Raw genomic sequence first — 21,664 nt, 5'->3', positions numbered from 1 at the left:
CCGCGCGCTGACGTCAGTTCTTTGCACACAGCTTTTCCGCGCCAGAACACGCAGAGCCATGTGAGAACCAACACTGGTGCCATTTGAAACTAGGGCCCTGAAAGGGATGTCCTTAACCCTAGGTATCAGTTCGCAGAACGGGGAGGATGGGCGGGGCGGTAAGGAATCTAATACTAACTACTGTTTCTTACAGATATATCGTTACCGAAGGTAAGTAACTTGTTCATCTGAAAGAAACAGGTTAGTATTAGATTCCTTACCTTAGAATAGATACCCCAGCAATACCAACCCCGGTGGTGGGTCTGCGAACCAATACAACCTACACCAGAAAGTCCTGGAGGACCGAACGGCCAAAGAAGCCATCCCTCCGGACTTGACTGTCCAGGCAGTAGTGCCTCGCAAAGGTGTGCAGCGAGGCCCACGTGGCCGCCTGGCAAATGTCCTGCAAAGGGACTCCCCGGCCCAGGGCAGTAGTAGCCGCCGTGGCCCGAGTGGAATGGGCCCTCAGCCCAACAGGAGGCTCCTTCCGAGCCAAAGAGTAGCATGCTTTGATGCACAGGACGACCCACCGAGAGATGGTCCGTTTCTGTACCGCCCTTCCCTTCTTCTCACCCACGTAGCCAACAAACAGTTGGTCATCCACCCGGAACTGGCGTGTGCGATCCATATAGAATGAAAGCGCACGTTTTGGGTCCAGACGATGGAGCCGCTCTTCATCCTTTGAAGGATGCGGAGGCGGGAAGAAAGAGGGCAAGGTGATGGACTGCCCAATGTGAAAAGCAGAGACTACCTTGGGCAGGAAAGAAGGTCTAGTCCGAAGAACCACCTTATCAGGATGAACAGACAAGAAAGGAGGTTGAATAGAAAGAGCCTGGAGCTCACTCACTCTCCTGGCAGAGGTGATGGCTACCAGGAAGGCCGTCTTTAAGGTGAGAAGACGGAGAGGACAGGAATGAAGGGGCTCAAAGGGAGCGCACATCAGGAAAGTCAAAACCAGGTTCAAGTCCCACTGAGGCATCACGAACGGAGTTGGAGGATACATGTGCGTGATGCCCTTCAAGAATCTCAACACAATAGGGGACTTGAACAAAGATGGCTGATCAGGTAGCCTCAAGAAGGCGGAAAGGGCAGAAAGATAGCCCTTGATAGTGCCCAGAGCAGAGCCCTGCTGGGCAAGGGAAAGGAGGAAGAGGAGAACCTCAGACAGAGGGGCAGAAAGGGGATCCACAGCCTTCGCTGTGCACCATGCCACAAATCTGTTCCACCGGCAGGCGTATACCGACTTTGTGGAGGGACGCCTGGCTGCCAGAATGACATCACAGACTTCAGGAGGCAAGTCAAATGGCCTCAACTGTCGCCGCTCAATCTCCACGCATGGAGGTGGAGACTGGACAGGTTCGGGTGGAGGACCGTCCCCTGCTGCTGCGACAGAAGGTCCTCCTGAAGGGGCAGGCGGATCGAGGGACCGACTGTCATGCTGAGTAGCTCGGGATACCAGTACCTTCGAGCCCAGTCCGGAGCCACAAGGATAACCTGGGCCCGGTCGCGCCTGATCTTCTTCAGCACTCTGGGCAGAAGTGGTATAGGCGGAAAGGCGTACAACAGACCGCAACTCCACTCGCGCCGAAAGGCGTCGCCGAGCGAGTGCCGTCTTGGAAACTCCAACGCGCAGAACTGATGACATTGCGCGTTCTCTTCTGTGGCGAATAGATCTAACCAAGGCTCTCCCCATTGCTGAAAGAGGCCTCTCGCCACATCCGAGTTCAGACGCCATTCGTGATCCACCGAGCACCGACGGCTGAGTTCGTCCGCCCTGGCGTTCAGAGAACCTGCCAGGTGTTGAACCGTCAGAGTCACGCCCTGACGTTCCAGCCATTGCCAGAGGCGCAGAGCCTCTTGGCAAAGGGTCCACGACCCCACACCGCCCTGTTTGTTGCAGTACCACATGGCGGTGGTGTTGTCCGTGAACACCTGCACTACACTCCCGTTGACAAAGGGGAGGAATGCCTTCAGTGCTAGGCGAATCGCCCGCAGTTCCAACATGTTGATATGGAGCCGGGACTCCGCCGGAGACCAGAGGCCTCTGATCTCCGCCTCTCCCAAGTGGCCACCCCAGCCTTGGAGGGACGCGTCCGTCACAACCACGTGCTCCAGTTGGGGAAGGGAGAGGGATATGCCCCTGACCCAATCGCGGTCCGTAAGCCACCACTGCAACTGTCTCGCAGTGCCCTCCGAGATCAGGACATGGTCGGATAGGTTGCCCTGATGCTGGGCCCACTGAAACTTCAGGTCCCACTGCAGAGCCCGCATCCGCCATCTGGCGTGATGCACCAGAAGGATGCAGGAGGCCATCAGCCCCAGAAGCCGCAGCGTCAACCTGACCGAAACCCGGGATAACGGCTGAAAGATGGGAATCAGAGCCTGAATATCCCGGACCCGCCGTTCCGGAGGATAAACCCGAAACTGCGCCGAGTCGAGAACCGCTCCGATGAAAAGGAGCTTTTGAGAGGGACACAGGTGTGATTTCGGCACATTGATGGAAAACCCCAGCTCGTGCAGGAGGTCTGCCGTCATCTGAAGGTGGTGGACGACTGTCTGGGGCGAGCCCGCCTTCAACAGCCAGTCGTCGAGGTAGGGGAAGACTGAAACCCCTAACCGGCGCAGATGAGCTGCGACCACCGCCATCACTTTCGTTAACACCCGTGGGGCGCTGGTAAGGCCGAATGGGAGCACGAGAAACTGAAAGTGCTCGTGGCCTACCGTGAACCGCAGGTAACGCCGGTGGGCCGGCAGGACGGGGATGTGAAAATACGCATCCTGCAAGTCCAACGCTACCATCCAGTCTTGTGGGTCTAGAGCAGCCAAGACCTGAGCCAAAGTCAACATCTTGAACTTCTCCTTCCGGAGGAAGCCGTTGACGTTCCGTAGATCCAAGATAGGACGCAGGCCTCCCTTGTCCTTCTTGGGTACCAGAAAGTAGTGGGAGTAGCAACCACACCCTACTTCTGGCCCAGGAACGCGCTCGATGGCCCCCTTGGCCAAGAGGGCCGTAACTTCCTCCTGCAGAAGTGTCAAGTGGTCCCCCGACACACGGTGGTTCTGCGGTGGCATGGCTGGAGGAGTGGACTCGAAGGGGAGGGCATAGCCCCTTCGGACAAGCTGCAGCACCCACCTGTCCGATGTTATCGCGCGCCAGCGGGAGTGGTGATGGCGAACCCTGCCACCCACTGGCGTCACGTGAGCCCGAAAGCTCGGACTAGGAAGGCTTGGATGCCGCAGCGGAGGGAGGCGTGGACTGACCACGACGCTGGCCTCTACCGCCACCACGGCGGAAACCACGGGCGCCACCGCGCTGGGGAGCGCTCTGCGCCGCGTGGCTGGCAGCACGTGTGGGACCTCCCCTCCCTTGGCCACGAAAGGGCCGAAACGAACCCGTCTGCTGGCGCTGGGTCGAGAGACCCAAGGACTTGGCAGTGACCCTGGAGTCCTTGAAGCGCTCCAGCGCGTGGTCCGCTTTGTCACCAAATAGGCGACTGCCATCAAATGGCATGTCCATAAGTGTATTTTGGACGTCTGGTGAGAAGTTGGCAGATCTCAGCCAGGCATGGCGACGAATCGCCACCGTAGTGGACATGGCCCGTCCCAGTGAGTCTGTGGTGTCCAGACCACAACGGATCGAGTATCGCGCCGCATCCCGGCCTTCAACCAAGGCCCGGGTGAGCTTGTCCCGCACTTCCTGGGGGCATTGCGGCAAACACTCCTCGACCGTATCCCACAGGGAGTGGGTGTAGCGGCCCAAGAGGCACGCGGTGTTACAAGACCGCAGTCCAGCGCTCAAAGAGGAAAACACTTTTTTTCCAAATTGGTCGTACCTCTTTGATTCCCGGTCGGGCGGAGCCGACGGAAATGCGGACTGTGAAGTGGAGGCCTGGATCACCAGACTCTCCGGGGAGGGATGGGTAGACAGGAAGGCAGGGTCGTCCGAGCATGGACGGTGACGCCTGGCAACGTTCCGGTCAACCGGCGCACCAGAAGCGGGCCTGGACCAGGTGCCCAGAAGGACATCCGTCAGGGCCTCATTAAACGGCAGCAGAGGCTCCTGGGGGCATGACTGCGGTTTAAAAACTTCCGTCAGAATATTCGGTTTGACCTTCGCGACGGGGAGCTCAAGGTGTAAGGCCTTGGCAGCCCTCATCAGGACCACCGAATAGGCAGCACCCGCCTCGGACGCAACAGGGGACGGAGAGACAAACCCAGGGTTGGGCGACTCGTCCAGGCCACTGGCATCACCCAGATCACCTACCCAGTCCACATCATACTGGCAGGCACGGGATAGAGGGTCCTCAGACCCCTCCCAACCCTCTCCATACTCCTCCTCATCATACCCATATTCTGGATCGACGATATAGACATCGGGGTCAACGGGCCCCATCGGCGTCGGATCCGGCGTCGGCCGACGCCGGTCCGGCTCCGAGTCCGGAGTCGGGGAGGAAAGGGGGGTGGCGCCGCGCGGCGTCGGTGCCGGGGACCCGACGCCGGCCGGAGCCGACGGCGGAGTCGCTGCACCACGCGGGGGCGGTACCACGGGTTGGCCCACAGGAACCGACGCCGGAGAGGCCGGGAGACCAGCCGGCGACGAACCAGAGGGAACCAGCGGCGCCGGGGCCGGAGCCACCGGCGGCGCCGGGGCAGGAGCACCCGAACCGCTCGGGCCCCCAGACGGGACCGACGGGCCCGCAGGCGCCGAAGGCCCCGCCGGAGAAGACCTCGCCCTCATAGCAATGAGGAAGGCCTCGATCTCCTCACGCGACGCGCCTTCCCCAGGGACCGACAGGTGTGGGGTAGACGGCGTCGGCGACCCATGCGGGACCGCGGGGGTGGGGTCACCCGAGCCCCCGGCCGCAGCACGCGGGCGTCGGGGGGAGTCGGGGGTGCGATGGCGACGCCCCGACTTCTTGTGCTTACCTGACGAGCCGGAGGAATGGTGGCGACTCCCGGAGCGCCCATGGCACCTCCGCGACCGTTCCCTCGACCGCTCCCTCGACCTCCGACCGGACCGGGACCGCTCTCGACGCGGGGCCGACAACCGGAGCTCGAGAAGCTTGCGGGACCGCTCCCGCCTAGCTTTTCCAGTCAAGGCCCGACAGTCGACGCAGGACTCCACGTCGTGGTCCGCGCCCAGACACCGGAGGCAGAGTCGATGGTGGTCGGTGACCGACATCAGGCGGTCGCACTCGTCACAACTCTTGAAACCGGGCATCCTACCGGCACCGTAAAGATCAATTAGCTAACAAAAAACTTGGTCAAAAGACCGGAGTACTGCTCTTCGGATCTGCGCTAACTGGCGCGGAAAAAAGAAGAACTGACGTCAGCGCGCGGAGGCGGCGTCTATATACTCCAGCGACGTCATCACGGCGCACGACGCCGACGACGCGGAGCCGCAGGGGACGCCTGCAGACGACGCCTACCGACGCGCAGGGGTACTGCTACGCAAAAGTTTCCGGATCCAGACTGACGCCTGGGGATATTCTAAGGTAAGGAATCTAATACTAACCTGTTTCTTTCAGATGATTGACTCTTCAAGAATGCGTTGAGTGCCCTGAGGTCTAGAATGGGCCTCCATTTCTTCCCTTTCTTTTGTATGAGAAAGAAGCGGGAATAAAATCCCTTTCCTCTGTGAGCTGATGGAACTCGCTCTATCGCTCCTTTTTTTAACATTGAAGAGACCTCTTGAAGGAGTAACCGTAAATGTCTGTGTTGAAGCTTGCGAGGAGGAGTTGTCGGGGAAATTGAATTGAATTCCAACGAATGTCCGAATTGGATCAATTGGAGCACCCACCGATCCGTTGTAATTGATCTCCAATTGTCGAGGAAGTGTGTCAGTTTTCCTCCAAGTTTGAAAAAACGAGATTGTGGACGGACTGGCTGCTGGAAACGGTCATTGGCGTCCGCCAGTGGGTTTCCTCTGGCTTTTTTCCCTGTAGTTGGACCTTCCATACGAGGTCTGGCGACCTTGTTGCTGCTGTCGCTGTTGGTATTGCGAACGGCCTTGGTTATAGGAGTAAGAGGATTTGCTCTGGTAAGAACCTCTGTAAGAGGACTGACCTCTACCCCTGCTCCCTCGAAAGGACTGGTTCTTAAACTGCAATGTGCCAAGCGCTCGTGCCGTGTCTGTATCTTTTTTGATCGTTTGAAGGGCCTCGTCGATTTTCTCCCCGAAAAGGTGCTGGCCGTCGTAGGGCATGTCCAGTACCTTAGTTTGGACCTCTTGACGAAAGGATGTAGCTTTAAGCCACCCCTGCCTTCTCAAGACCGCGGCCCCTGCTAGCTGTCTGAAGCCGGTCATTGCAACATCTATAGCACAATCGATAAGTTCCGATGCCGATGTTTGGCCCTCCTTAAGAAGTGACTGAACTTCCTCTTTCAGATTATCTGGTAAGTCGAAAAGATACGGGGCAGTATCCTCCCACAATTGCCTATTGTAGCGGCCTAGTAGGGCGATGGAATTTGCCACTTTCACAGTCATGGCCGACGTGGTGGAAAAGCGTTTGCCAATACTGTCTAGCTTCCTGCCCTCCTTGTCCGGTGGAGCTGACAATGGAGATGACAGATTCCTAGAGTTCTTTTGTGCCGCCTGGGTAACCACCAAATCTGGCTGTGGATGCCCAGTAAGGCAGGCTGGTGCTGTTGTTGGTGCCTTATACTTCTTGTCCAGCCGTGGTACTACTGCAGAGACCGAGGCTGGTGTCTGCATCAGCTGTTTTCCCTGTTCCCATATGTGATCAATGATAGGAATTGATCTGGTTGTTTTCCTAACCGGGTCTTTAAAATCATATAGGAAACAGTCAGTTTCATGGGATTCCATTGTCATGTGGAATCTTGTGGCCGCTCTCTCCACTAAGTTGTGAAATCCGCCAATGTCCACTGGCGGCGAGTCCGAGGTAGTGGGTTCAGGTGTGGCCGGAGAAGGAGCGATGTAGTCCTCATCGTCCCTATGGTCGGACAGGTCATCCCGCACCTCTCCATCCTCTGGTTTTTCAACTTCCTCGTCAGAAGACGGGATATTTTGCACTGGTTCTCTTTCCTGACGGATCACCAAAGGTGACGGTCTAGGTCGTGAGGATGTCAGATCCAGATGTAGCTGGATTTGTCTCCATTGATGGAGCAGTGGTCGGTTCGGGAAATCGCTGCTTGTAGTCTTGGATCAAGAACTGTAAGTCTGAGAATATAGACACCGGAAAGCATACCATAGGTGTGACCTGCGTCTGGACATGTGAATGTTCAGCCTCTTCTGTAAAAACCACCTCGTCGCCATCCTCATCAGTGCTTTGGCACTTTACTATGAGATCTGAAGGACTGGTAGCCTGTCCGTACTGGTCTTCGTCCTCGTCCTCGTCCTGCAGTAGACAAGATGGGGGTAACTTTTGCACCCTACTTGGGGACGTTAAGTCCGGTGTTATTGGCTTTTTCGTTGTCTTTGCCGTTGGTGGAATCGTAGACGGCTGACTGGAAGCTGTCAACGGAGAAATCAAGTCCGATTGTTTCCATAGCGTCGACGATGGCGTCGTCGACTGAATTTCAATCGTCGTCGATGGTGATTTCGACGACGGTACTCTCGGCGACGGGACCTTCGTCGACGGCACCGTCGTTGATGGTGCGCTCGTCGACGGTGTCTTCGTCGTCGACGGTGTCTTCGTCGTCGACGGTGTCTTCGTCGTCGACGGTGTCTTCGTCGACGGCACGCTGGTCGACGAGGGTTTTGGCTTCGTCATCGACGCTGATGTCGTCGTCGACGGAATCTTAATCGTCGTCGATGGCTTTTTAAGGATGATAATCGATGACACAGGCTTACCCGCCGTCGACTATGGAGTAGTCGTTGTCAGTCGATGAAGATGCTGACGGCGCCATCCTCGTCTACACCGTCGTCGTCGATGTAAAAACATAGACTGGAGACACAGTCTTCTTCAGCGCTGAGGAAAGCGTCGACGAAATCGTCGTCGATGACGGCGCAGGCTTCCTGAAGGCAGGGGCTTCCTTGTCAGATGTTGTAGATTTTGCCTCAGAAGACTTTTTGGCAGTCTTTTTAGGAGGAACGTCTGTAGGGCTAGGGGAAGCAACCCTTGCCCTCTTCAAGGATAGTTTAGAAGAAACTGAAGCCATCTCACCGTCCTCTGAAGACTCCAGGTTGTCTCTGGTTTTCAGCCTGTTCAACCAGAGGAGCAGCCGTCCTTCTCTGTCTTTTAGTGTTTTTGTAGAGAATGTTCTACAAATTCTACATTCTTTAGGAGAATGGTCAGGATAAAGACAGTATAAGCAGGTTTCATGCTTATCCTCGACGTGGAGCCTCTTCTTACCACAAGAAGAGCAAGCTCTGAAGAGACCCTTCTTCTGTTGATCAGCCATGGTTGATTTATAAAGGAAATATCCAATTCCTATGAAGAAAAGAGATTAAACTAGAAAACCTGAGGAGAACTCAGGTGGAGACTCCCAAGCACAACGTGCGGTAGAAAATCTGAGAGACTGAGGCTCCTGACAGGAAGGTTCTAGAGGGAGGTGGTAGCTGATTGGCTATCTTCTGGAGTTTGGTCCTTTTTACAAAAGGACATAGATAGGCTACTAAGGCGAGGCCCTTAGGCCTATTTTTCTCTATGTATGTCTATAGGACATTTCTTTTCTATGTACCGGAGACTCCCGTCTCGACGACGGGGAATGATTCAGGCATGTGAATCTATGAAAGACACCCATAATACTGGATAATACAATTTATATCAGCGCAATCGCAGTAAAAGGGAGTTACATAGATGTCAGAAAAAAAAATTACATGTAACACAGAGTATGTAGGGAAACAAGGTATTTTAATATCCTAAATTCCCATTTGTTGCAAAATTTCCAGTGCGAAGTGTCCCAAGTGAAAAGTGAAACCTATACGTATGTAGTGTGACTTTTAGTGACATAAAAACAAGGTTTCAATACTTTTACAGAAATGACCATTCAGTAGATACACAATCAATGTTGGCAGCCTCCTAGTGTAATCATAGGGGCTGAGAATTGGCTCGCTTCAAGTTACCAAATATCAATCATTGAGTGTCCACAGGAACCTCTGTTTTTTGTCTAAAATGACAACTTCAGATAGGCCTGGATTTATAGCTAGCAGCACATCTTACTGTGAAGGCATCACACATCTTATGGGCCACTTAACAGTCATGTAAAAGTGTCCGTCAGTGTGGCCTTGGAAAATCTTGTGGATAAGACACTGCTGTAAAATATAATCTTTGTTTACCTTGAATATCTTACAGGAAGACTCGAGGAGGACATTACATCTTAAGCTACAAACACCCCAAACAACATTATTCAGGCCCCATTGTAGCCTGGATAGTGTCATGTTCCAGTTCCCATTGTAAATGTCACTGCAGTAGTATAACGTTGATATTGAGAGGGAGTTGCTAAAAGGGGAAAATCTTCGGAAAAAAATCAAAGATGTGACAAATGTATGGCAAGTGGGATGAAGGTAAGGTAATGGCTGAGCAGAATAGCCGGATTGACTATGCTCCCTAGGCCGGACACGAAAGTGGACTCTGAGCCAGGTCAAGTGAAAGAGAAAGGCCCATATGAGTAAGCAGGCAAGCAGTCTAGAAAGGCTAAGTAAGCCACCGCAAGTTACCACTGTGGCCAGTTTAAAAAGCAGAAACTGGGATATATTATACTGTTACTGTTAACACATTGAGAAAGACGGTCAAACAGGATAGAGAGTAAACCGCTTTATTTTCATTGCTTCTGGTCCAAGAGATAGTTTAATTCAAAAACTTGTGATAAGGAGGGCTTTGATGGTAGAACCCTGAGTTTTCCACTATCACATTTTATTCCCAGCCCCTTCCATATCTCCACATATCGCTACCAATTGGGGATAAGCAGGTCCCCCTCCTTTTCCCCACTCACCCAGGTAGATAGCGTTTCGTTCGTTCGTTTGAAAGCTTTATTCGAGGTATATACTCATAAAAGCACAACATACATTTAAAATACATGACAGTTAAAATATTTGTTCATGTTTGTACTTATACATATTTCTAAAACAGTTGTGCAAGCTTTTACAATATTAAAATTAACACACATTTAACAGGAGTCAATTGCATTAGTGGGAATAGCCCTCCGCCTAATGGACCACGCCCACCCCAAATACTTAGCTATTCCAAGAACAATAGGCTCATCGGTGGAGGTACAGATGATTCTCAACGCCTCAACACCACTAGACGTCCCAAGATTTTTACAAACTGGAGCTAACCATACCCTTCTTGGAGTGACGTAGGCTTTGCAAACGAATAGAAAATGGCCTATACTTTCATTAGCTGCACCACACGCCGGGCAGCACAAGGTGTTCAAACTCCGCCACCTAGCCGTCAAAGATCTCAAGGGGAGGGAGCCAGATCTTAACTGGAAAAATAACTTCCTGTCCATAGGGACAGTAATACTGTCCCAATACTGTTCTAACACGGGACACATTTTGATTTCCAGAAAACGGCCCCCCATCGAGTCAGATTTTATGCCCCTCCAGAGCCTACCATCTATCCAATCCCAATATAAAATCTTAAGGGTATCTTTGCTTGGAAAAACTTCCCCCGTGGGATTGTCCCAGAGGTTGGAGAGGCCGAGTTCACCCAGCATAACCCTGAGATTTTTCAGCTATGGTATCTTATGAAAGGTATCAACTTTGATTGTTGCCAGAAACCCATCAGCATAATGCTTGATCTCAGGGTTAGTCCAGAGACGTCTCCAGTATAGATAGCAGAAGTGGGAGGTTTGAAACAATAGAGAAATGGAGAGGATAAGACATGCAATTTGACTGTAATCTTCACTCGGTGCAGGTATTTTAATATTACTTACTAGAATCGGTATGTTAATCTTAACGATTATCTAAATAGACGGGAGAAGCAAATAGACTGCTTTTTTTCCCACTCACCCTTCTACCAGTAGAGACATCAAGCTTATGCCACTGCCATTCCTTTTGAAAAGGGTTGTTTGGCTCCAAGGTTAACATTCCTTGATGAAACTTGTGAATTCAATTGTCTCGTCACCATAAGTACCGGTACAAAAATTATAAAGGTGCTGCAAAACTCCTTCAGCAAGTGCCTCGAATGCTGATGATCTTCAACCATCTTTATTGTTTCGGCATTTTTAGGAATAGTTCACCACTACATTCAGTATATATGGCAGTGACATTTCCACCGACTAAGACCATAAAATATACAGTACTAAAAGACTGTTGCAATTCTGTGCTAACCATTACTTCTTGCATGTTTAAGTTTCAGGGCCTGAATCTATTTGACATTACACCATCCAAAACGAAGATACGAAGAAACACAGGTGTGTTAGGCTACATTTGCTTCTACCATATGAGTAAGTGCTATGCAAATACATTGAGCCGTTTCAACTCTACTTACCAGTCGGGTGATGGAGCTGGTGATTTAGTTTTCGGGAGGGAAGGTGACTGAGACCTTTTAATGTTGTACGATGGATTTAGCAGTGTAGCTGCCATTTCATTGTGCCTGTCCTTATCTTTTTTGTCACTCCTCTGGAGAACAAAATAATATAATTACAAACATGTTAGACAAGTATAAAATATTATCTCAGTAACGCCGAAAGACTGCATCTGTTTTGTGAATGAAAGATCAGTGCCCTTGTGTGTGCCCTTGAAAAACAATGAATGGTGGACATTTAGTTCATTTTCTTTTCAAACTCCTGAACGATTCAATAAGCCACTTAAGGAGGTGATGGAGATGCCTCTGACTTTCACCCCTGGAGAAAACACATCTGAAAAGTCAGTGTTATGAGCCCATGGGCCCGGCGTTAGTACAAGTTTGCATTTAGACTGACAGTGCCTAGCAAGGGGGTGGGTCTGTCTAAGCTCACAACTCTATAGCAACCGTGGTAGTGGCGGATACAATGTTCAGGCTACAATGGCTTGGATGTGATTTGCAAGCAGATGGTGCTAGGAGCTCTCCTGCTTGGGATACAAAAGCTGTATTTAAATTATAAATGCCTGCAACTACTTTAAGGAAGAAGATCGAGTGCTTGGGAGAGTTACACAATCACCACGCATGCGTGCGGGAATTATTGTGCTATTATGAATGTTATTCCCACCAGGGGCTGGTGGCAGGAATGCCTGCAGGTCCAAGATTCTTCACAGAAGGGGGCCTGCTCTTTGGTGCAGGCATATCTCTCCGGATTTACCGCCAGGAGGAATGCGCCTGAAACCCATAACTAGCATATTCAATACCAACAATATAGATAGATACAACGCAATTATCTATTCCCAAAGAGCTGTATGGCGATTACCAAAGAGTGTACACTTAGCTCATGATTTACACACTGTACTGTTCAATGGCTCCAAATCTGGAAACTCAACAGAAAAGTCAAACTCGTTTGAAAAAGGATCTCTACCAGCTAAAGACTTATCCAAAATAAATGACACTGGATGCAAAACATCCCTGAATGTAAAGTGTTGGCACACAACAGAAAACACATCAAGCCCATGTACACTAATAATCACAACTGTTTAAATAAACATAGGAGGTGGGAAGAAGGTCAAAGTATGCAACAGACACAAAACCCTAATGATGAAAGGCGACCCTTGTAGGTCTCGTCTACAAACAGCTTTAAGCTGACTGTTGCCAAAAGACTTATTGTGCATAATACCAATATTCACAGTGAACTTTGGGTCCACCTATGCTTATCATAGTTTCGCTTTCTCATTAATCTCAGTTGATTGCTTCTTAATCAATTACTTGTGTTCCTCTTCCAGTGCTTGTCACTCCCCCAGAGAATAGCTTCTTTACCATATTTCTCACTTGTATACTTCCACCTTTTGAATTTAGGAAACTACTTTTTTTAGCACTCTATGGGAGTGTGTATTTTCTTGCTCTATTGTCATTTCTTCCGTATGCTGCTTCTCTTCCCAACCACATACAGTGTTGCTCTCCAATCAGTTGCTTTCCCTCATCCATCCTGCTCATTTTTATTTAAGAATCCCTTTCCCCTGTTACTACCCCACACTTCCCTGTTATTTGTTAACCACCAATTACTTCCTAGCTGATTTCCCACTACTCGACTACTCCTCTGTTGTTTCCCTGCCTCTTCCCATTTAAAAAAAATCTAAGTTATTAGGAGGGCCATGAGGACCATTGAGCTGTAATTTACGACCAGACTAATACTTTGTGAAAATTCACTGTCTTTTTGCTGATGCTTTTCAGCATCAGCAATAAACTTTTTTCTTTTTCCAAAGTTGATTAGCAAAGGTAAAAGTCACTGTAAAGCCATTACGTTGCCACTGGCAAAGCTAAAAGAAGTGACCCTTTTACTTTGCCAGTGCTTGTTTTAAGGTAGGACTTTAAAAAAAATTCCTTTACTCATATCTCATTATGTTGAAATGCTGCTAATGTAAAATGTGTTTTAACCCAATCATTAATGTTTTTGACAAGCATCTTCACACCACAGCTCACACTGGTTTGAGTGTCCTGATCCAACAACCACAGAAACAAGAAAGGAATTAAGAAACCGTTGCCATACAACATGCTTACATAAAAATCACATAAGGTAAGAGGCAATCACCGTCTATTTTCCTTTCAAAGAACAGCCAATTCTCCCACTTAAACATGTGAAAAGAGCATACAAAGGCAATGTTAGCGGTAGTAAGTTTAAGAACAAGCATTTGCAATGCAATAGGTCTCGCATTAGGAAAGTTTGAGCTATTGGTCTTGTAAATTACATTTTTTTTATTTACGAGTTGGTTTTGAAAATAGCTAAATTAATAGGTTTGTCATTTACAATGCCAATAGTTATAACTTTCGCAAATGTGACACCTATAGCATTTGTAATGCAACATGTTTTGTATTTACGTGACTTAGATGTATTGATATTACAAATAACAAAGGCTTTTAATTTTTTTTAAATAATTAATACTTAAATAAAAGTGATTGCAATTTATAATGGCAATAGGTTAAACTTTTGTAAATAACTTTTGTGAAGATTATGCTCAGTGTATTTTATTGTGACGAAAATCCAAGAACAGAAGTGAAATATTAACATCTTTTTGTGACATTTGTAATAAAGCTTGAAATATTGAGAGAACATATTTGAACCAGTTGTTGAATGGTTGCACAGATTGATGCTGTGATGGCGCGGAGTGATGCTGTGATGGCGCGGAGGGATGTTGTGGTGGCGACGAGTGATGCTGTAGCATTCAGTCATGCTGTGGTAGCGCATAGTGATGTTGTGGTGCCCCTGAGTGATGCTGTGGTGCCCCTGAGTGATGCTGTGGAGGCCGTGAGTGATGCTGTGGAGGCCGTGAGCGTGAGTGATGCTGTGGAGGCCGTGAGTGATGCTGTGGAGGCCGTGAGTGATGCTGTGGAGGCCGTGAGTGATGCTGTGGAGGCCGTGAGTGATGCTGTGGAGGCCGTGAGTGATGCTGTGGAGGCCGTGAGTGATGCTGTGGAGGCCGTGAGTGATGCTGTGGAGGCCGTGAGTGATGCTGTGGAGGCCGTGAGTGATGCTGTGGAGGCCGTGAGTGATGCTGTGGAGGCCGTGAGTGATGCTGTGGAGGCCGTGAGTGATGCTGTGGAGGCCGTGAGTGATGCTGTGGAGGCCGTGAGTGATGCTGTGGAGGCCGTGAGTGATGCTGTGGAGGCCTTGAGTGCTGCTGTGGAGGCCGTGAGTGCTGCTGTGGAGGCTCCGAGTGATGCTGTGGAGGCTCCGAGTGATGCTGTGGAGGCTCCGAGTGATGCTGTGGAGGCCCTGAGTGATGCTGTGGAGGCCCTGAGTGATGCTGTGGAGGCCCTGAGTGATGCTGTGGAGGCCCTGAGTGATGCTGTGGAGGCCCTGAGTGATGCTGTGGAGGCGCATAATAATGCTGTGGTGGTGCTGAGTAGTGCTGTGGTGGTGCTGAGTGATGCAGGGGTGGCGCTGAGTGATGCTATGGTGGTGCAGTGGTGGTGCTGTGGTGGTGCTGAGTGGTGCTGAGTGGTGCTGTGGTGGCGCTGAGTGGTGCTGCGGTGGCGCTGAGTGATGCTGTGGTGGCGCCGAGTGGTGCTGTGGTGGCGCCGAGTGGTGCTGTGGTGGCGCTGAGTGGTGCTGTGGTGGCGCTGAGTGATGCTGTGGTGGTGCCGAGTGATGCTGTGGTGGTGCCGAGTGATGCTGTGGTGGTGCCGAGTGGTGCTGTGGTGGTGCTGAGTGGTGCTGGGGTGGTGCTGAGTGGTGCTGGGGTGGTGCTGAGTGATGCTGTGGTGGTGCTGAGTGATGCTGTGGTGGTGCTGAGTGATAATGTGGTGGTGCGGAGTGATGCTGGGGTAGCGCTGAGTGATTATGTGGTAATGCTGAGTGGTGCTGTGGTGGTGCTGAGTGGTGCTGGGGTGGCGCTGAGTGGTGCTGTGGTGGTGCTGAGTGATGCTGTGGTGGTGCAGAGTGGTGCTGCTAAGTGATGCTGTGGTGGTGCTGAGTGATAATGTGGTGGTGCTGAGTGATAATGTGTTGGTGCTGAGTGATAATGTGTTAATGCTGAGTGGTGCTGTGGTGGTGCTGAGTGGTGCTGGGGTGGCGCTGAGTGGTGCTGTGGTGGTGCTGAGTGATGCTGTGGTGGTGCGGAGTGGTGCTGCTGAGTGATGCTGTGGTGGTGCTGAGTGATACTGTGGTGGTGCTGAGTGGTGCTGCTGAGTGGTGCTGTGGTGGTGCTGAGTGGTGCTGTGGTGGTGCTGAGTGGTGCTGTGGTGATGCTGTGGTGGTGTTGAGTGATGCTGTGGTGGTGTTGAGTGATGCTGTGGTGGTGTTGAGTGATGCTGTGGTGGTGCTGAGTGATGCTGTGGTGGTGCTGAGTGATGCTGTGGTGGTGCTGAGTGATGCTGTGGTGGTGCTGAGTGATGCTGTGGTGGTGCTGAGTGGTGCTGTGGTGGTGCTGAGTGATGTTGTGGTGGTGCTGAGTGATGCTGTGGTGGTGCTAAGTGGTGCTGCTGAGTGATGCTGTGGTGGCGCTGAGTGGTGCTGTGGTGGCGCTGAGTGGTGCTGTGGTGGTGCTAAGTGGTGCTGCTGAGTGATGCTGTGGTGGCGCTGAGTGGTGCTGTGGTGGCGCTGAGTGGTGCTGTGGTGGCGCTGAGTGGTGCTGTGGTGGTGCTGTGGTGGTGCTGAGTGATGCTGTGGTGACGCTGAGTGATGCTGTGGTGGTGCTGAGTGATGCTGTGGTGGTGCTGAGTGATGCTGTGGTGGTGCCGAGTGATGCTGTGGTGGTGCTGAGTGGTGCTGTGGTGGTGCTGAGTGATGCTGGGGTGGTGCAATATCCAGTGCCACTTTTTATATCACTTTGTGCTACACTGTACTTGGCTGCAAATTAAATGGGAAAGAGTTTGTTCGTTTCCTTACCTACTCAAAAGGCAATTTATTCAGAAAATGCAAAATTTTGGAATAAAAAGCATAGATCTATAGAGATAATTTACGTTTACAGATGGAGGCATACATACCTTAGAGGATGATACAAATGAAGTCAGTGTTGACCTAAAGTAGTCACAGATTGTAAGCTTATTTTGAAATTCAGTGAACAGTGGCTTGAGGCTTGAAAGAGTGAAATTGTGGTTGTATATTAGCAAGCATAATAACCATTAAACTACTTAAGTGCAGAATTGGTCTCTGGGCAAGTTGTTGGCAAGATGTGCATTTTAAGAGTTTCCACGTGACACTGTAACTGCAGAGCATGTCTTACGGTGAGAGTTCTTGCAAAAGTATATTAAATGTCAAACTTATAATAAGCCCCTGTCTCAAATTTAAATGTCTACGGATTTGAACTCATGCACGATGCTTCGTTTCGGTAAACATATTAGTCAAAAATTGATCTTCACAACTTTTAATTGATAAAATTACAAACTAAAAACACTTCTGACCAACACGGGGCCCAACCCGATTACAGAAACGTAATACTGTTTTAAAGGCTAGAAAAACATCAGATGTCATTTAAAGTTATACTTTTATCTTGCTAGTTTAATGTGAGGTTGCTGTGGCCTCTTATTAAGACATGTAATCCTCTGCAACCCTTAGTTAAAAAGTAGGATGGCGGTGATTACAATGCCTTTGAATTCCTTGAAAGAGACAGTGAGTGATGTAATCCGACGAACTGGGGTCCGTAGAAGTCCTACTAGCCAATGCTCGAGCAAGATGTAAACAACATTCCACACCGATGGTGCGAAAAGCCAGAAACACCAGGGGGGCGGGGAAGCAGGTTGCCTTCAAGCTTTCAAGAGCCTTTGAAGACAAATGCCTGACAAATGCCAGCGGGTCGCGCACTGTCGGAAGCAAGACCCTTTTACAAAAGCTCTCGCGTTTGACGTGGCCAGCGAGGGGGAGGGAGGAAAGGGAGTGAGGGGGAGCAGAAGCCTTTGATGGTGGTGTGCGAGGCCAAGCGCGCGCCTGGGGAAGCTTCATGCTTCATTACATCACATGAACTGCATGTAATCCGAAACCGCGCTTGGTTCAAAGAGTTTGTTTCAGCTACTATAGATCGACATCTGCAATGCGCAAGTGCATTGGCAGAGGTCGACCTAAAAAGCCTCTACGCCAGTGGGGATTCCAAAAGACAGACCATGGCCTGAAAGTCGACAAAGCAATTTTAATGTTAACTAAGGTGATCACCTGTCAAGGGTATTATGAATGCTTTTTCAAGTTGTGAGCTACACTAATGCACTCTGGACGTTGTGGACTTGTTTGTATTCCACTGAACTAATTAGACTAACTTGCATGAAATCAATGTTTGTATGTGAAAAGTTCAGGATGGGAAGCAGCGTTCCAAATGACCTGGAGTGAAGTGTTGGACTGAACCTCCAAAGATGACAACTGAATACCGAAGTCAAGCAGGGAATGGTTACAAACTATTATCTCTCGCCACTAATAGGGTTGAGGGGGATTTGGACAGGGGTCTTCCCCCGATTACCAAACGCTTCAGCAATGGTGCAACATGTTCAACCAAATTCATTCCAGGGACTCTTCCTAGGCTAACTGCAGAGCCCTAAAGAACTCTTTACCATCCCTGAAAACACAAATAAACTGTGCTAATTATAATGGGGGGCTGGGGGGATTATACTAGAAGCAAGCAGGCTGCATAATGCTCTATGTAGAGGCAGCCTGGGTGCGTGCCAGTACTATTGACTTTCAGCCTGACCCTGGTCTGCCCCTCCCCTGTTGAGGCCCCTATCTGAATCTTGGCTCAGGATAGGGCCCTGCAAGGAAACAGGTATATGTTGTTACTTTCAAGCTTATTATATGTAGCGCGCTGCAAGGCAGTGCATCCGGGCACTTTGCAATGCAGGATGGGAGGACAAGGTCTCAACATGGATGTAGTAAAAGGGCATCTTGTACATGCCAAGTGTGGATACATGGACAGGCGGGAGAGCAAGAAACCAGCCAGAAAGGCAGAAACCAGAACAGTGGGAAATATTTTACTGCAAGAGGGTGACTGAATTTTCCTACTGCACAAATAACACACAGTAACCTTGACAAGCTATAATTAAGTGCTCAGTGTACAACTAAAACATAATTATGGTATGTGTAGGTAAGAAAACATTGTTACGGAGTATGGATTTCTATAATAAAGTACAAACCTCCTATCAAAACACCTTTTGTGATCCATTAATTAGTATAATTGAGTTAGGGCAATATTAACCCTTGACATTACAGCGGTATGATGTCACAGCTGACAGTCACAAAGCTTTAATTAAACAATGAGGGGTTGCCTAATGGGCCTGGGTAAATTAGCTGAAGAGTTCTGGGCTGTAGGAGCAAGTGAGTGGGCTGTAAGGATTAATGGGCATGGCGTACCAGTGGGTCAGGAGGTTGATTGAAAGGGGAGGGGGCAAGATGTGCAGCCATTGGCTATAGGTGAAAAGGGACTAGAAGGTAGTACAGGGAAGGTGTATCAGTTATGGAATGCAAGGGGGCCTTAGGATATGCAGGAAGGGTGTAAAGATGGACACACCTGCACCACCGACAGTCAGGGAGTCCAGCACCTCCCCAGGATACTGATGCTTTTTTTTGTTGTTGTTGATAACTGCTATCTTGCTCTTCTGCTGGGCCAGGAAAGCAGCAGCAGGGGTCTCCTCCAGGACCTGGTTCCCCACCTGACCGAGCTGAACATGTGAACCTTCACCATGGTGAGGAGCGCTGGCTCTGTCGCTCCGGGTGGGGAGATGAGCCAAACAGATAGGTTACCCCTGGGCGGAGAGCAACCGAAACACAAGCCTGCTCATACGGCATTAGCTGCAAACATAGAAAATGGACTTGCCATGGTTGCAGTCTGCCACTGAAGACTGATCACAAAGCGACCATTGTTGAAAGGAGTTATAAAGTGTGCACAAGGTCACCTGTCGAAGGATGTCGAAATATTTCCCCAAAAGGCCACATATGTTATTTTAAAATTAGATTCTGCAGCTGCCAGTAAACTTATCCTAGCGAACATCCGAGCGCTTTGAAAGCGATCAGACAATGCATATTAAAGTGCTATACACATGAACAAGATATAACAAAGCTTTATACCACAATATTGCATCTGTACGTGACATTTAAATATTGTGATGCGATAATAAAACGACCCTCTGTTCCAGAGCTGTACTGTCTGGTTTTTTTTAATTGTATCAAAGATTATAATTTTGCAACAATATGTGTTTCTCATATGATTGTGTTATATTATGGCATTAGTGCTACGAGCATGTGAAGGTTATTAGCCTCCATTTATATTAGCATCCTTGGAAACCTTTTTGAACCTAATAGTGCTGCATAGGAGGTTACGATGTGGATGGGTGGGGGCGAGCGGAGAGAGTTGCTGCGCCGCAAAATAATGTTGTTTCCTACCGGAGTTGTAAAAATAATCCGGGGTCCACCAGCGTCGAGTTCATATTACAAGTGCTGCTTTCCCATGCCTCCTCCACAAAACCATTAGCAAAATAAACAAAAAAAAAAGCAGAGGGACGGAGAGTAGAGCACCGGACTAAGGGGAAGTGGTCATGAAAAGGGTGCCCAAATGAATAAAGAAAAATAAAAAGAAAGTGTGATGGGCGAAAAATGCCGTTGAGTGAGGGGCGCTGAAGAAAAGAAATGCGTGGCTCACCAGACTATTTTTTCACCAACGCTCCAGAGAAGGAGCCAGCCGAAGGATGCGGGCGTCGGTCAGTTGAAGCCATGAGCGCCTCCACGGCTGTCTGCTGGCTGTGAGGGGCGAGTAATGCTCATTACAGCCCACTGTGTGCTGTCTCCAGCTGCATGCAGGCGGCTGAGGACCGCAAAGAGATGGCGAAAGATTGGCCGATGTAACCAAGATCACACTGCCTGCAGAGCCAGCGCGCCGGGCGTTAGATAAACAAGCCGCGAAAGTGATCGGACGGAGGCTGAGGGCAAAGCACGGGAAATAAAATAACAAGCATTGGCACCGCGCGGCTGTGAAATTGACGCCGCGCGGAAATAACACAAGCTCTTGGCATTGCTGTGGGGGGGGGGGGGGCGGGGCGGGAGCGCATTGGCAGGGGAGCAGCAGCCTTTGATGTGCGAGCAAGTGGGAGTGAATGCATGTGAGGTACTCAAGCTCGCGCTTGAATACCTCACATGCATTGGGGACAATCCTCGCTGGTTTCAAGAGCTGTTTTGCCTACTATACTCTCGCAGAACAACGCATGCTCGTTGGTTCAGCGAGACATAAAAAGGACATTGGGTCATGCCTATAGTGCAAAATATAAACACAACACTAAGTAAATAGCTTAAGTTACTGCGCCTAATAAGAGCAATGCATCCTTTATGGACCACTGGCCCTAGTTTTAGGAACAAGAGGTATAGGAGGCTCAATAGGATGAGTTGTCACATACATATGGGGAGGCTTGAACTTTGACAGAGATTGAGGTGCTACCAACCAGAGGTGTTTTTGCATTTGTCACCCCGAGTGGGATGGGTATGCTCAGACGTGAGTCCCATGCTCTCCACACCACTGGAGTCAAGCTATCCTGGCTGAAGACGGCTGATAGCCAGAAACCGGTCCTAGGATGCTTGATTCCGGTCCAGGAAAGACATGGCTTGGCAATTCGGGCTGGACTGTTCCCATGAGGCACAGGGTCAAGGCTGATTTGCATATGGCCATGTCTGAACTGGGGTGGTGTGGAGTGCAAAAAACCGATGGATTTAGGCCCAGATCTCTGTACTGGGGTGAATGTATGACATTGTTCTGCATTCTGTCCATCAATTGTTGTTTTTGCATTTGTCACCCCGAGTGGGATGGGTATGCTCAGACGCGAGTCCCATGCTCTCCACACCACTGGAGCCAAGCTATCCTGGCTGAAGACGGCTGATAGCCAGAAACCGGTCCTAGGAGGCTTGATTGCGGTCCAGGAAAGACATGGCTTGGCAGTTCGGGCTGGACTGTTCCCATGAGGCACAGGGTCAAGGCTGATTTGCATATGGCCATGTCTGAACTGGGGTGGTGTGGAGTGCAAAAAAACGATGGATTTAGGCCCGGATCTCTGTACTGGGGTGAATGTATGACATTGTTCTGCATTCTGTCCATCAATTATTGTTTTTGCATTCACCAACCAGAGGCCAGCACAGCGGTGTCAGAATCAGACATTATTTATTATTTAGTAGTTTTACGTAGCACGCCTGCACC

General features: G+C 49.9%; 1 protein-coding gene across 4 annotated transcripts in view; it reads right to left on the bottom strand.

Annotated features, from left to right (window-relative positions):
* Positions 1 to 21,664, bottom strand: part of MAP7 (microtubule associated protein 7) — a 1,007,524-nt gene that overhangs the window by 305,448 nt on the left and 680,412 nt on the right. For all 4 annotated transcript variants that reach the window (XM_078649192.1, XM_078649193.1, XM_078649191.1 and 1 more), the window contains exon 11: positions 11,436 to 11,566. In XM_078649192.1, the coding sequence (XP_078505318.1) occupies positions 11,436 to 11,566 (131 nt within the window). The remainder of the gene's footprint in view (positions 1 to 11,435; positions 11,567 to 21,664) is intronic.

Source organism: Lissotriton helveticus, chromosome 6 (genome assembly GCF_964261635.1).
Source record: "Lissotriton helveticus chromosome 6, aLisHel1.1, whole genome shotgun sequence".
Lineage (NCBI taxonomy): Eukaryota > Metazoa > Chordata > Amphibia > Caudata > Salamandridae > Lissotriton > Lissotriton helveticus.
Note: the sequence above shows the minus strand (reverse complement) of the source record. Positions and strands in the feature narration are given on the sequence as shown.